At 36.5% G+C, this 15,782-nt stretch overlaps 1 protein-coding gene across 1 annotated transcript in view; it reads left to right on the top strand.

The window, feature by feature from the left end:
• The window catches only part of DPY19L1 (dpy-19 like C-mannosyltransferase 1), a 47,832-nt gene that overhangs the window by 18,510 nt on the left and 13,540 nt on the right, over positions 1-15,782 (top strand). The window contains exons 9-13 of the mRNA XM_054059471.1: positions 3,302-3,393; positions 8,267-8,366; positions 9,643-9,720; positions 11,696-11,782; positions 13,262-13,321. Of these exons, the coding sequence (XP_053915446.1) occupies positions 3,302-3,393; positions 8,267-8,366; positions 9,643-9,720; positions 11,696-11,782; positions 13,262-13,321 (417 nt within the window). The remainder of the gene's footprint in view (positions 1-3,301; positions 3,394-8,266; positions 8,367-9,642; positions 9,721-11,695; positions 11,783-13,261; positions 13,322-15,782) is intronic.

The raw sequence follows: 15,782 nt of genomic DNA, 5'->3' as shown, positions 1-15,782 counted from the left end.
CACAGTCTAATATGTCACCTTAGATATTAAGAAAAAAATAATTTAGAAAGGGAACATATTGTAAAATGGTCCTGAGATTGAAAATGTAGTAGCACAATGACTTCAAGTTTCAAAACATCAAAATATTCTGGGTTTGTGCCCATCCGAGGCCTAATTGGGCTACATGTACCCTATAAAGAAGCTTCAAAAATGGAGAAGGTTTTCTTTAAATTGCTATATATTTTACCAGGAATTCATGAATACACAATTCATGAAAAGAAGGGCAAAGAAGCCTCTGTAGTACTGGTATACTATAGCCAGAATACACAAAATTTGGAAACTGTGTATGCATTCAGGGAGTTCCAATGCTAAACTTCTTTACTAAGTGGCATTGCAGGAAATAAAAAAGAAAAGAAACTGTCACTGAAAGCATCTCCCTGTGTACCCAGCTAATGATATTATGATATATGATATGATTAATATTCATATATTAGTATTTGTTTTATTTCACTTAAAATGCTGCTATACCATAAAGATTTTCTAGATGGAAACTGGCCACGTTAGGATTTTGTTAAGGGTTATATTTATGCTTTGTTTTCTTATTTTACTGAGCTGAACTTCATAGAAAACTCTGAGTAGTAAGAATGCATAGTTGCACGTAACAGAATCAAAGATGCTTCTATTCCTAGTGAACTTTGACAGTTTTCTTGTAAAACAAAAGTGTGTGTGATTAAATAGCTGTTTTACTTTTGAGTTTCATTCAAAATGTTTTTCTCCAAATGTCCTCCACAAAGAATGCTCACAAGTGGGTGTTAACTGCCTGGTCCAAACCAGGTAGAAGAATTACAGAGTTTCTAAACTTTTTTTGGTGCTATAAAAGGATGAATACAAAGTTTCATGTGGGTTTCCATTCTTCCTAGTGGCATTCTGAAGTGAATCGGGTGTTTTATCCTTTGCTAGGAAATACTGATAACAGAGTAGGCACAGTTTTGTGAAGTCTCTGAAGGTGATAAATTGTAACCTCAGAAAGGAGCAAGATTTAATGGTAGCAGTAATGAAAAGAAGAGTTTATTTTGTGGTGCCACAGGCAGTTCTCCAACCCATAGAAGAGTCTGTAGGAGAGCTTGTCTCTGTGGATGACTTGACTTAAGGGAACCACGGACTAGTGTATGCATTTTGGAGAATGGCATGAAATTAGGTATGCGTAGCTCTATATAGACTTAGTTTGGGCTTAGGCAGAGCTTAATTAGGGTGACCCTGATTTGGACTCAGCTGTATGGATTTCTGGAGAGCAATAGGACTTGGTTGCAGAGGTGCAGTGTTAGGTCTCATCTGACTCTTCGCATTGGTATTGTACCTAATGAAATAAGTTGGAGCTGTTTGAATTTGTCTATATAGAGTTATGGTAATGTATGTCGTTACATGTATGTAGGTGGTCCAGCTTCGCTGTGCATACTGTTGAATCTCATGAAGGGGATATGCATGCACACGTATGTGCATAAACCCCCTGTTTTATCTAACTCTTAAATATGTCTGGTTCTGCAGAAATCTCTTGCATCTGGTTCAACGGTATGTACAGTGGAGCTGGACCATTTGCTAAAACTTCGCTTTCCTTTTCTGGACTGATAGGACTGAGTTATGTGAGTAAGCCTGATCTGCAAGTCTTGGTATCTGAGACCTGATACTGTGTAAAAGTGGTTAGCCCTCTGGCATTGACCTGATGAACCTGAAGCAGCATGTTTTTATTTATGCTGGGATTGTGCTACTGCATTTTAATGATTTCAAGCTTAAGACAGATCTGATGTATTTATACCTGCAGCAAAGTTAGTTTACAGCCTTGATAAATCATCCATCAGATGACTGATTTTATTATTACATTCCAAATACAGAAAAATAGCATGGGCTACATTAGTCAATCCACTTTTAAGGTAATGCTTACTTTTTACTGTTGTATATACTCATCATTTCTTTCCTGTTTTTATCTCCTCCAGTATCAAAAGATTTAGTAAATGAAATGGTGCTGTAGTCTTGAAAAACAATCAAAAAGACCATACGACTTTAGAATAATCACAATTATATTTATTGCTAATAAAAGTAATTTTAAACTGATCACATCTGTGCAGTCAGCTGAAGACAACACATTAGTATATATATATATTTATGAAAAAATTGTTTTAATGGTAATCAGGGTGAAGCTTTTATGTAGAATGCTTTCAGATAGCAAGGACTGTTTGATTAATATTATGGGCTTCTGTACTTTGCGTTTGTTTTACACTATTTCTACCCATTTATTTTACATTATTAACATATTTGTAAAAGAACAAGAAAATAAGCAAGGAATTGTATAATGTTGATTCTAGTGACTTGGTAAAATAGTGTTTTAAAAGGTGGTTTTAAGATTATAGGAAGCAAGGAGAAGGAATACCCTGGCATAAAACATCCTGTAAGCTTTCATAGATTCATTATGGTCCATGTTAAGATGAACTACATTTATGTTCTGTAGTTGTAAAGAACCTACTTCTAATTTTAGTGCAAATCTATTGCTAGCCATTTTGAACCCAATTTTTTGTATGTCACAGTCATCCTGTAAAGTTGTAATTAATTTTTTGATGATCAGTGTCTGCAAGCACTTTATAAAGAGCTGAGTATAAGCACTGGAGATGACAGCTATAGCTAAGCCATTTACTGTGAACCCCAAGAAATTAGTGACCAATCTATTCAGTTGACTTCATTGTATTATGCTTTGGTTTATTAGGGTTAAAGAGTGAATTATCTAAGTTAGTATAAGCTCTGTAAGAGCTTAATTTCATGTGTTCAAATTTACTGTCCTGTTTTGGAGGGCAGCTTTAGATTTTACACTTTCTGTGCTGCTGCTAATAAAAATGTGAAATGTTTATAACCTCACAAACTAGCATAATGAAGAGTACTTTCATTCATCCTTCAGATCCTCTCCCCACACACTTTCTGCATCTACGTATTCCTGAATTTGAGAATGACTTTAGTTACCTGAATTAGTTGGCATCTGCTTTCCTGGCTTTGTTCTTGGATGTTCTCTAGCTGCCACATTTAATTTTGGAAAAGCAGTAAGCTATTTTAATTAAACAGTGCGTCATAGATACACCTCAAGTCTGGATGCCCCTTCCTTTTTCCTCCTCTTTTCTGCTTCCTAGATTGTTCTTTTTTAAGTTTGTGCGTAAAATCTCACATAGCATGGGTTCTGCTTTATTGAAGTATCTGTGGTTATTCATTGTGAAATACAAATGCATTGTTTTATGGAAATGTAGCAGCAAATGTTATCATCTAACCCAGTTCTTATTTTTAGTGCACTCGCGTCATGTGGACTCCACCTCTTCGTGAAAGTTTCTCATATCCATTCCTCGTGCTTCAGATGTTGCTTTTGACCTATATTCTCAGGTACCTCTCAATTTATACTTAGCTCTTTACAACAATTTAAAAAATTGAATGTCACAAGACATTTATTTGAATGCATTTATTTAAATATTTATTTAAGTTCCTCTGTGTGCTGTAGCAACGGTATCATTAACATAGAAATTTCCCCGTGGCTGTTACATTGCAGACACTGCACCAATGGAACTGCACTCATATTACTCACTAAAAGGAAAAGCTTTGCAACTTGAAAACATGATTAAACTAAAAATCAGAATTAGTGTGTTGGCAAATATGTATCTAAACTGAAAAAACCCAGAATTTTTGATTGATGTGATTTCCTTCCCATGAGAAACAAGGTGATACTCCATCAACTGGGTTTGTCCCTCTTACAGAGTGGTATGGTGATTACGCTTAGAATAAGCCTATGCTATGCAAGGGAGGATGCTATAGGCACCCATAAGATAGTATGCTTTTGCAGTTTTCTATGACTAATTAACTAGTTCAATGATTTATTGACATGTAATTACATTAATGCAGAGATGCTCTTGAGTTCATTGGCCCTGCTTTTCAGTGGTTGTTTCTGCCTTGCAACATGATTGTATTGTCTTGCTTCTGTTTTGAAAAATGAGTATTGTCTTTAATACTTGAGGGCTTTACCATCAGCAGCATTGCATCAGATTTGTGATATATTTATGGTTGGTTTAGCTGAACATTGTACTTGTAATCCCATATTTTCCTTTATTAGGTCATATTGATTTGCTATTGATGATTATACCACAGATACATTGTGTTCATCACTAACGTGGTTTTTAGGTGAGGAAAAAATATATGCCATCTAGAAAAATACGTTGAGGAATAGTTTGTAGAGTCACTGCTAGATTTCATGTTAGAAAAACACTTGTTCATTTAGTGCTAAATTGTGTGGTCAAGCGAAAAATAGGGAAATTACACTTTAAGTTAGGGTGATCAGAGAACATATATTTTATAGCTATAATTATGACACTTCTTGATTAGATAGATTCACTCCTGTTCTTCAGATCTTGGTACATAAAATAGTACTTTTGGCTTGCTTACTGATGAGAAGTAGGTATTTAATTGAAGCATTTCAGAGTGAGGTCCCAAAAAGGAGATAAAACACTTTACTTTCTGTTTTTCAGCTAAAATTCCTGCTTCAAGAGCAGCTCTGTTTTATGTATAGCAGCATTCCAATGAAATATAGGGCCTATCTTTGAAACAAAGATTAGAACTTAAATTTTCCATTATTTGTATCAGTTGTATTACATTTGAATAACGTATTACTTAATACCTTAGCCTAATGCTCAGCATGACTTCCAATAGTGGTTAATCTTGAGGGTTTGTAAAAGAAGCTGAAGAAAATTTTACAGAGTTTAGTGAGACTGCTGTGATCTGTTTGGTTTGGGTTTTACAAGAGAATATTTATGGTGTCTTCATCTGTTGGAGGCCACTTAGTGAAATTTGAAACATGACATGTTTGTGAAGTGAACTCAAAGCTAATACAGGATTAAATTAATAACGCTTATAGCAGGACATGGAAAATGGACTGTTTTTAGTTAAAGATGGGTTATATTTATTTGTCATTGTCTTCTGCCCTGAAACGTCACTCAGAATTGCTAGCAGACATTTGTGAAAAGTAAATATGGATAAAATGGGACAGAGGGGAGTGAACTCATTTTCAAATGCAGACTGTTCTTCCAGAGCCCAGAGAAGCAGCACAGGTCAGCAGGAGAGCAGCTGAAGAGAAACACAAATTATTTCCAGCCAGGAAGACAGCTTCATTGCGGGCCCGACTTAAGTGCCTCTGTGCAAACACACATAGCATGGAGAATAAACAAGAGGAGTTAGATGTGCGTGTGCCTGCAGGGTTATGATCTCATTGGCATCATGGAGATGTGGTGGGATGCATCCTATGATTGGAATGTTGGGATGGAGGTGTACAGGCTCTTCAGGAAGGACTGGCAGGAAAGATGAGGAGGGGGCTTTGCCCTCTATGTCAATGACCAGCTGGAGTGTGTGGAGCTCCATCTGGGGCTGGATAAGGAACTGACCAAGAGCCTGTGGTTAGGATTAAAGGGAAGGCAGGGAAAGGTGAGATTACAGTGGGGGTCTGCTACAGGCCACCAGACCAAGTAGAGCAAGCAGATGAAGGCCTCTGAAGACAGAGAGGAGCAGCCTCACATTCACAAGACCTGGTCCTCTTGGGGAACTTCAGCTAGCTCCATATCTGTTACAGGGGTAACACAGCGGAGCATAAACAATGCAGAAGATTTCTGGCATGCATTTACGATAACTTCTTTCTCCAAGTGGTAGAAGAGCCAACAAGGAGGGGTGCTATGCTGAACCTTGTTCTCACCAACAAGGAAGGGCTGATGGGGAATGTGAAACTTGAGGGAAACCTTGGCTGCAGTGACCATGAATTGGTGGAGTTCAAGATCCTTAGGGCAACAAGGAGGGCGTGCAGCAAGCTCACTACCCTGGACTTCAGGAGAGCGTATTTTGGCCTTTTCAGGGATATACTTGGTAGAGTAGCATGGGATAAAGCCCTGAAGGGGAGAGGGGCCCGAAAAAGCTGGTTAATTTTCAAGGATTACTTCTTCCAAGCTCAGGAGCGATGCATCCCAGCAAAGAGGAAGTCAGGCAAAAGTGCCAGGAGGCCTGCATGGACATGGTGGCCTGGCTTCTAGACACTTAAACTCAAAAAGCAAGCCTACAGAGGGTGGAAGGAAGGGCAGGTAGCCTGGGATGAATACAGAGAAATTGCCTGAGCAGCCAGAGTTCAGATTAGGAAAGCTAAAGCCCTGATAGAAGTAAATCTGGCCAAGTATGTGCAGTACAACAAGGAAAGCTTCTATGTCAGTGATAAAAGGAAGACTAAGGAAAATGTGGGCCTCCTCCAGAAGGAAACAAGGGACCTGATTGCCCAGGGTATGGAGAAGACTGAGGTACTTGATAACTTATTTTGCCTCAGTCGTCTTCAGCAAGAGCTCAAGCCACATGTCCAAGGTGCAGAAGGCAAAGGCAGAGGCTGGTAAATTGAAAAAGTGCCAGCTGTAGGAGAGGGTCGGGTTCAAGAACATCTGAGGAACCTGGAGGTGCACCTGAAGGTGCACAAGTCTGTGGGACCTGATGAGGTGCGTCCATGAGTGAACTGGTGGATGAAGTTGCTAAGCAGCTACCCGTCACACGTCTGTGCCTGGCAAGATCATGGAGAAGATCCTCCTGGAAACTGCTGAGGCACGTGGGAAATAGGGAGGTGATTGGTGATAGGCAGCATGGCTTCACTAAGGGCAAATCACGCCTGACAAATTTGGTGGCCTTCTACAACGGCATTTACGAATAAGGGAAGAGTAACTGACATCATCTACCTGGACTTGTGCAAAGCATTTGACACCGTCCCACGTGGCATTCTTGTCTCTAAATTGGAGAGACGTGGATTTGATGGATGCACCACTTAGTGGATAAGGAATTGGCTGGATGTTTGCACTCAAAAAGTTGTGGTCAGTGGCTCAGTGTTCAAGTGGAGACAGGTGACAAGTGGCATTCTGCAGGAGTCTATGTTGGGAGTGATATTTTTTAACATCTTTGTCGCAGATATTAACAGTGGAGTTGAGGGCAACCTCAGCAAGTTTGCTGAGGAAACCAAGCTGTGTGATGTGGTCAACATACTGGAGAGAAGTGAAGCCATCCAGAGGGACCTTGACAGGCTTGAGAGGTGGGTCTTTGTGAAACTCATGAAGTTCAACAAGGCCAACTGCAAGGTCTTGCACCTGCATTGGGGCAATCCCAAGCGAAAATACAGGCTGGACAGAGAATGGATTGAGAGCAGCCCTGAGAAGAAGGACTTGGGAGTGTTGGTTGATAAGAAGTTCAACATCACTCGGCAATGTGCACTTGCAGCCTAGAAAGCCAACTGTACACTGGGCTGTATCAAGGGAAATGTGACCAGCAAGTTGAAGGAGGTGATTCTGCCCCTCCACTCTGCTCTTGAGACCTCACCTGGAGTACTGTGTTCAGTTCTGTAGTCCTCAGCACAGGCAGGACATGAATCTGTTGTAGCCCTCCTCTGGACTTACTCTAAAGAGGATCAGAGGGCTGGAGCACTTCCTATACGAGGACAGGGTGAAAGAGTTGGCCTTGTTTAGAGCCCTGGAGAAGAGAAGGCTTCAGGGAGACCTTATAGCAACCTTCCAGTACTTAAAGGAGGCCTAGAGGATATCTGGGGAGGGGCTCTTTATCAGAGAGTGCAGGGATAGGTAGAGGAGGAGTTTTAAGCTGAAAGAAGGTAGCTATAGGTTAGATATTGGGAAGAAAGTTTTGACTGTGAGGGTGGTGAGGCCCTGGAACAGGTTGCCCAGAGAAGTCATGGATGCCTTGTCCCTGGAGGTGTTTGAGGCCAGGTTGGATGGGGCTTTGAGCAACCTGGGCTAGTGGAAGGTGTCTGTCCATGGCAGTCAGGTTGGAGCTAGATGATCTTTAAGGTCCCTTCCAATCCCAACCATTCCATGATTTTATAATAGTTGTGATCCCAGCTGAAATGGAAATGGTTGTGACCTGACTGTAGAGTTGTTACAAGGAGGTGAATCACTGCAAGTGACGTAGGTTGACCTGCTGTATTACATGCTGCTGGTAGAAGAACTTGATTGGTAATGAGCAGCTCATAAAGTAGTTAAGAAACATTAAGCACCAGAACTATTGTTTTGGAAAAAATGATGGAATATGGATGTTAGGTTTCCTTAAGTAGTGTTATTTGTAGTTGATCAACTTGCTAACTTCCCAGGTAACTTTGTTTTTGTTGCATTCTCTGTTATGCTTTTCAATAATATGCAAATGCCTGTGTAATTTTACTTACTGATGCCTATTCTGTCTCTTTTTCCCCAAGGATTCCGAGTATTAATACAGGAAGCTTGATTGCACTGTGTGTTTCTAATATCTTTTTCATGCTTCCCTGGCAGTTTGCTCAGTTTGTTCTTCTAACACAGGTAAGACCATATTCACCTCTAAATAGCCTCTTTGTCTTATCTAGGCAAATTGACTGCTTTGTATAGATAGCCATTGAATTCACAACTATAGCAATCCTTTCCTTTTAGCCAGATTTCACTCTTGCTGTCAGGAAAGATTCAGAGCATTTATCACATCAATATTTTTCCTGTCTTACATTTAGAAGGTGACCGTTTTGCACCACTCAGTCTCCTGTTTCTAGGACTAAAAAAATTTACATTTATCTTAATGGCAGCATCCAGCCTAAGATCAGTACATTAAAACAAGAAAAATCTTTGTATATTGAAGTACAAAAGTAAAAAAGGCATTGATCTTTAATCTCTTTAAGCTATTACAGATTTTTAAATTAAGCAATGTTTGCATGGCATGTAATATCTGGCATGATTTTGCATGATTTCCTATCTAATTTAATAAGCCCGTGAGCAGTGGCATTGTCTTACTGTCTGAGAGTTCGAACAGTTGAAGGAACTTGAGGTAGTGTTGAAATGTAGTAAATGGTAATGTGAGCAATAGAATATTGTCAAAGAGCATACATTTAGTGTTTAAGTTGATTGAAATGTAGCCTGTTGATTGAAATCCGTTTGTGTCTCCATACCTTTTCACTTTTCTGTCCTGCTTGAAGCAGATCTTGCTTGGTTTGAGTTGATAGTTTTGAACAATCATTGTATGCTGTGGTATGCAAATTTTGTAACCACAGAAGAGTAAGCCATTAAATTCTGTAAAATATTATGAGACACTCATTTCTATAATCTCTTTAAGATGCCGGGCCTGAAGCTTGAAATTACCAGTTCAATTCATAATTTCATTAATTTCCCACGTGACTTTAGGCAAGCTGCCTAATCAGTGAATCTCCTTTACCTTAGCCGCGAATTATGGTTGTTTCCATATTTTGCTGAAAAGTTAAGGTTAAAGAATGTTAATGAGCGACTTTTTGGTTTTGTTTTGTTTTGTTTTGTTTTAAAAATCTAAGGATGAAAGGTGATGTGTTAATGCTGTATTTTAGATGACTTGCAGTTTTGTAAAGCTGAATACTTATTTCTTAAATATTCGAGTATGTTTGATAATTGTTATTCAGAGCACCACAATAAGTTTTTTGAAAGAAACCATTATGAAATGCCTAAGTATTTACTTAGCAAAATACTAGGAATAAAGGTTAGTTTGATTGTTTGAATAATCAGTTTTGTATGAATGTGTGTTCAGCTAGAAAGAGTACACCACTGTGAATTATTTTAATTTCTCTTTCACTTTTGATTCTAGATAGCTTCCTTATTTGCTGTGTGTATTATGGGTTATATTGATTCCTGCAAATTACAGAAGATACTCACTGCTCATATGGTAATACTTCTTTTTGAAATCTTAAATCCCCTCAAACAGCTCAGAGCATCGAAAGAGACCATTTCTCTGAAGTGTTTTCCTTAGTTGCAAGGGGGTTGAAAAGATGCAATAATAAGAGATGGAGAGGCATGAATCTGAATATTAGATCTTATGTATATTTATATCACGGTGTCAGAAACTAGGATTTCTCTGTTGCACAGGGATTTTTGAACTCCAAAAATATTTTTGGCCTAAAAGATTTGTAGAAATATTTGCCTCTCCTTTCTGTCTCTGCTTATCATGTGGACTTAAAGATATAGCCTCAAGCAACAGACTAGGAAACATAGGAAGTAATAAAGTGTGAGTAATAAAAAGTTGAAAAGGCAGCGTTCATCTCATGCTGTAGGTTAGTACAAACAAAAAAATGAAATGTTAGTAAGTGAAAACTTATTGTCAGTAAGTCTTTGTCACTGGAGAAGAATCACAACTAAAATTGGATTTTGAAGACTACTATAGTCTTGACCTTGCAAAGATGTTGTGGTTGTAATATTTGAAGAAATGGAAAGGAAGACAAAGAAAATATTTTATTAGTCTCAGGAAAAACAATTTTTTCAAAAATGGTTGAGCAATTCAGCGAAGGAAGGAGATGATAAATGAAAGCCACTTAAGTTCTTGCATAATATATCTTAATTTCATTTTTAAAATTAAGATAATGATCAAGTTCTGCTACCAGGAATTTTGCTCTTAAAAATGAGATTACAGATTTAAATATTCAGGAAAAGGTAAACAACATTTTTGAAGAAATATAGTTGTCTTTAAAAATATATTTTTGCTGAAATTCTGCTATGCAAACTCAGTGAGCAAGAAGAGGATGTTTACCACAGGAAAGAAGCTTTGAGATAAATTGTATTTCATGGTTTCAAACATATTTTGAAATACAGTAAATGATAAATTAAAGGCAGTAGTTCTATGGAACTAATTTCTGATATAAACCCAGGACACCAAACACTTGCTCCCAGTCAGATAGACCCGGAAGATGTGCAAATAGGCTTTTGATTTAGTTATTTTTTGACGTGAGCAAGATGAAATAGTTCAGCCTTTTGACTTATGTCAATAGCTGCTAAGGTGTCCTAAGCCTATTTACAGATAGATAAACAATTATGTTATGTTACAGAGAAAGTATAATGAGGCTGGACAAACTGCTAGTCTTTGTTTTGTGATGTTTTTAATTTTTGCTTCCCTCCCCACTTTTCTGTGGAAAATGAGTCTAACTGTGTGAGAAGGGGCAGTAAAAAAGTCTTGATATTTTAAAAATAACTACAGTATTTTTCCTTATTCCTGTGTATAGAAGAACGCAGAGGCTGAACATTGATTTTGTTCTCCAAGTTAGAAAATGTAATTTAGCTTGCTCCCTCCTAAAAAGAAAACACAGTCGGAGATCATGATAGCAGATAAAAGTTGAATTTCAGCTTTGGTTTTCAACCTCATGTGGTTAAATGCCTGTGATCAAACACTCAGAGTTCTGGTTCATTGACTTTGGTAATGATTATATTTTACATAAATGCTTCTCAGTTTGGAAGAAAGAAAACAACAGCATTTTCATGTCTGTCCAAGATTCTGAAAGATAATAAAACAGGATAGAGAAATAAAACAATAATTTGAAAAAAAAAAAGAAAAAAAAGACTATGTTAGGAATAACTTCAAAATGTAGCTGTACGTGTAATGTAAGATGAATTAGTGGTATGATCAAGTCTTTTTGTCTATAAGTATTTTTAAATTATAAATTAAGATAATAGTCTACACTTGGCTACCTACTGCCATTAAGTCTTTATAATCAGTGTTTTCAGAACAGTTCTGTAACCTGATTATGAAGATTGCGCTTGCTGTGAAGTAGATGTTTTTAAATTTAAAGCTGTTGATACAAAGTAATTTCTACACTTGGGCAATTTTTATTTTTTCTGTTTTCAATTTAATTATTTTTATTTTCTTCTTTCAGGTGTCTCTTGTAGTGTGTTTTATTCTGATGTTTGGTAATTCGATGTTACTGACATCATATTATGCTGCATCTTTAGTAGTTATCTGGGTAAGTTGTTCAAAAATCATATGACATGCTATGACTGTAATGCTGTACTGTTGTGTATTTATGGATGAAAAATGTGAAACTGTTCCATTACCAGATAGTTGTGAAATCTTTCACATGACAAACAGAATTAGAACTTAAAGATATTTGGAGAATGCGTAAATACTAGTTTAAAGTATGTTTGTAAACCAAGATATTTTCTTAAGAAAAATTCAATTAAGGCTCATTTCTCTTGTTTTTATGAAAATACAGGATTTACCATGTGTGTATTTTTGACCAGAATAATTGTAAAACAAGAATATGACCAAGGAGGAGTTTGTTTTAAATGTTTCTTTATAGATTGTTAAACTGCAAATGCAGAACAAATCTCTAAAACGTATATAAAAATGGTTCTATACTATTTGAAACAGCTTAGTCATACTGCTATGCTAGGGAAATTATTCACTGAATACTCATCTCCTCGTCATTCACTATCTTAATTTCTCTTAAACAGGGAAAACAACACCCAACTTCTTTGAGTTCCATACTGTTTCTCTTAAGGGAATTATGCACACAGGAAATAAGGAGATAAGACTGTGTGAACAGATCTACTTTATCACTCTACAAATCATCTCAATTTCTGATTCTTTTTGTCTCTCCTAGAAGCTTGGTCAAGCTTAGTAATCTTTTTTTTCTTTGTTTATATTTTGTCCATAAAAAAAGAGTGGTAATCTTTTGCTTAGGCTAAGAATAAGCTGTCTTTGCAACTAGTATTTGCTGTAGTATAGTTTGCTTGTTATAAACCTACTCTAGTTTCTTGTAGCAGCTTGTAATTATATAGTAAGTACAGGTACCTTGAATTTTTTGCCTGTTTTCTGTTTTGGTAAAAATATTTATTGTTTGTCTGTTATTTGGGTGCACAGTGGCCTGTCATAGTTTCACATATGGACTGGGTTTCCGAAAGCTTTTAAGTTCATTCTCAGTTTTTCTTAATTCATCAAATTAAGGTGAATCTTCCTTTGCAGTAAAATGAGGAATATAATGTGAAACGGAAAAATACCAGCAACCCTTCTTAACCCCCATATCTGCTGCCTCATTTGAAAATTTTGTCTATGCTGCCTGTAATTTATTTGTTGCTTCAGACATATCTTGTCATTCATGGAAGCACACGTAATTCGGTTTCCCATTGGCTTTCATTTAAAGAAGCCTAGAACTTTATAATACAGAATCTTCCTTGTCAACGAGAAGAGTAGTCCTCCATTAATTTTATATAAACTACAGTAAAGAGTTTCTACATTGGCATGTTTTGCCAGTGCAGGGTTAAATCAGAATATTAGTCATTCATATTTCAGGTTGTATTAAATATGGATTTTTTTTTTTAATAAATGGCATTGTGGTACAATAGGCGCTTACCCAAATAATAAAACCTCCCACATGCAGGGTACTGGAATATCTTGTTGTTACTATATGATACCTGAAAATGTACATTCATTTTATTATTAGGGAATTCTTGAATTGAGTCCAAGAGTCTTGAAAAGCAGCAGAAGAGAAGTCTATGTTTGGGTAAGGAATTTCATATATTTTGAATTTCAGAAAAGAACTGTGACTTTTTCTTTCCCATTGTTTTAATGAAATACAGAAATAACTTCTGGCTTAGTTTCTAATAGTTGGAAATCAAGAAATATAGCTTACCTACTCCCTTTAAGTAAATTCTCCATATTCTCAGAAATTAATCTTGAATTGCTGAAGGGAGAAAGGGGTGTAAACATACATTTATATCAGAAAATTGAAATAGCTTTCAAATGGCAATACGTTTAATGTTAAATTTACAACTTAAACATATTTACAAAACCCAAGATCTGTATGAAAATCCCTTTAAAATAAAGGACAATTTAGAAAAGGCAAATAAAAGGCTAACAATGCTTGCAGAAATGGAGATTAAGATACTCCATTAAATATTCACTTAAGTGTGTCCCATATAATTTTTGGGAGATATTTTTTTATAACAACAGTAAGCAACTTATGTAACTAAATAAAGGAAGCAAGTTAAAGTAAAACACTGTATGGTGTGTGGATGGTGTTTCAGGGCAGTAGAAGTCATGTCTAAACACGAAGTGCGTCCCCAAAACTATGACAAACAATAAACTGTAGCACTGTATAAAACATGAGAAGCAACTTTGCTGCTTAAGTCATAATATTAACCTGTGACAACACCTGAAAAGGGAGCTTACTGAGATGATGCTTGGCTTAAGATGGGCCTTCTTATTAAATGAAAGGTAACCTGTTAGCAAAAATTGATGGAATTCATACAGTTATCATAAAGGAAGTAGAATATAAAGGAATTAAAAAATTTGCTTTTAACAAAGTGCAGTGCATGTATAACCTGCCAATCTAATTAGCCGTGGTCCCAGAGAAAATTACGTGTAGGCAAATCTCATGTCAATTCTTAAAAAAGAGATCTAAGGCATTTGTAGAATTGCAGACCAATAACTCTAACTTTTGTAAAAGAATAAAATTTTGAATAGAGATGAAGTTGTTAAGACTATATGTACGTGTGTATAATGAGATAGGTCCGAAACAGCTTTTGTGAAACAAAGCCGTGGCACACAAATCTAATCTGACTTCTTTGAAGGGTGTAGATAAGGGCCTGTGAGTGAATGTAATGCACTTGAATTTCAGAAACCTTTTGAGGAAGATATTAACTGGAACTATAAAGGAAAATAAGCTCCTTGGGGTAAGGTGTGAATGTTAGAAAGTAAGGAACAAAGGATGGGGTTAAATAGTAAGTTTCCAAGAGAAGACCACCACCCATCTAAATATGTAAAATAATTGCTCCTAAATAAGTCCTTTCCGCTCAGCAGAGAAATCTTGGTATTCTTATGAAAAGTTCTCTGAAAACATCAATTCTTTATTGAGCAGGCACCAAAAGGAAAATGCACGATGGAAGTCATGGAAAAGGAACTGCAGAGAAAGCAGAAAATATTTTTTTTTCTTTTGTAAATTCACTCATACAATATTGCATGCAGTCTCAGTCAATGTGTCTTACTTAAATAAAAAAATAAAAAGGATAGAATGCCTTCCCCCAAAATGTACTAATATGAAACTTAAGTAGAGAGAGTATGAAGATGTTATTAATGTAGAATTGTTAAATAACTGAGGTTTTAAAATAGGTTAGAATTCTACATCTTGTAAATTAAAGATAAATATGATAGGACCAGTGAATAGAAGCAGTTTATTTACTGCCCCTTATGCTAGAGAAAGATTCTGTGGGAGCAAAAAAAATACAGAGACATTTAGAAAAGGATTAGTTACCTCCTAGTTTCATTCACAGCCATTAAATGGAATGACTGAATACAACCCATCATCATGTGAAAATCCTGGTTACATTAGGGTAAAGATCAACTTTAATTTTGTTGTAATATTCTCTCTGAAAGCACCTGCTGCTGGTTCCAGACACAAGATACTGAGACATGTTGTCCTTTTTAGTTGATCTGGTTTTATGTAGAATTAGATAGATTAGATTGCAAAGAATTTAATCTTTCTGGTACAGAGATAAACATGATCTGTGACTAAAAGTAAAACATGATCTGTGACTAAATTACTGAAAGTAGTAATTGTACACATTTTCCTTATATTCCCTTGAAGTTCTAACTTGAGATTATCTGGAAGATGACACAAATCAGCAAATTCTGCCGAAGATTTGAATTACCGGACAGTACAACCTGATAATATGGTGGAGCTATTGGTGGGAAATAATCACTGCATGCTGGTGTATGCAAAAAAGATGGAATTGACCGTTAGGCTTGCCCCCATTTTTAACAGGGGCACTTTCTCTGCCACAGCATTGTGTGCGGTGGTACAGCTGTAGTATAAATCAGTTGCACAAAATTATTTCAACTGTAATAATAAGAAAAACTTAAAACACTCCAGTTTACTGAAGTTTGGAAGTGTAATTGGTTATAAATTACTTTACTTATTGCTGATAGCTAGTAGCTGATTTAATAAACCCTTTGGAAGAAAAGAT

The sequence above is a fragment of the Cuculus canorus genome, chromosome 2 (assembly GCF_017976375.1).
Source record: "Cuculus canorus isolate bCucCan1 chromosome 2, bCucCan1.pri, whole genome shotgun sequence".
Lineage (NCBI taxonomy): Eukaryota > Metazoa > Chordata > Aves > Cuculiformes > Cuculidae > Cuculus > Cuculus canorus.
This window is presented reverse-complemented; position numbering and strand designations above follow the sequence as displayed.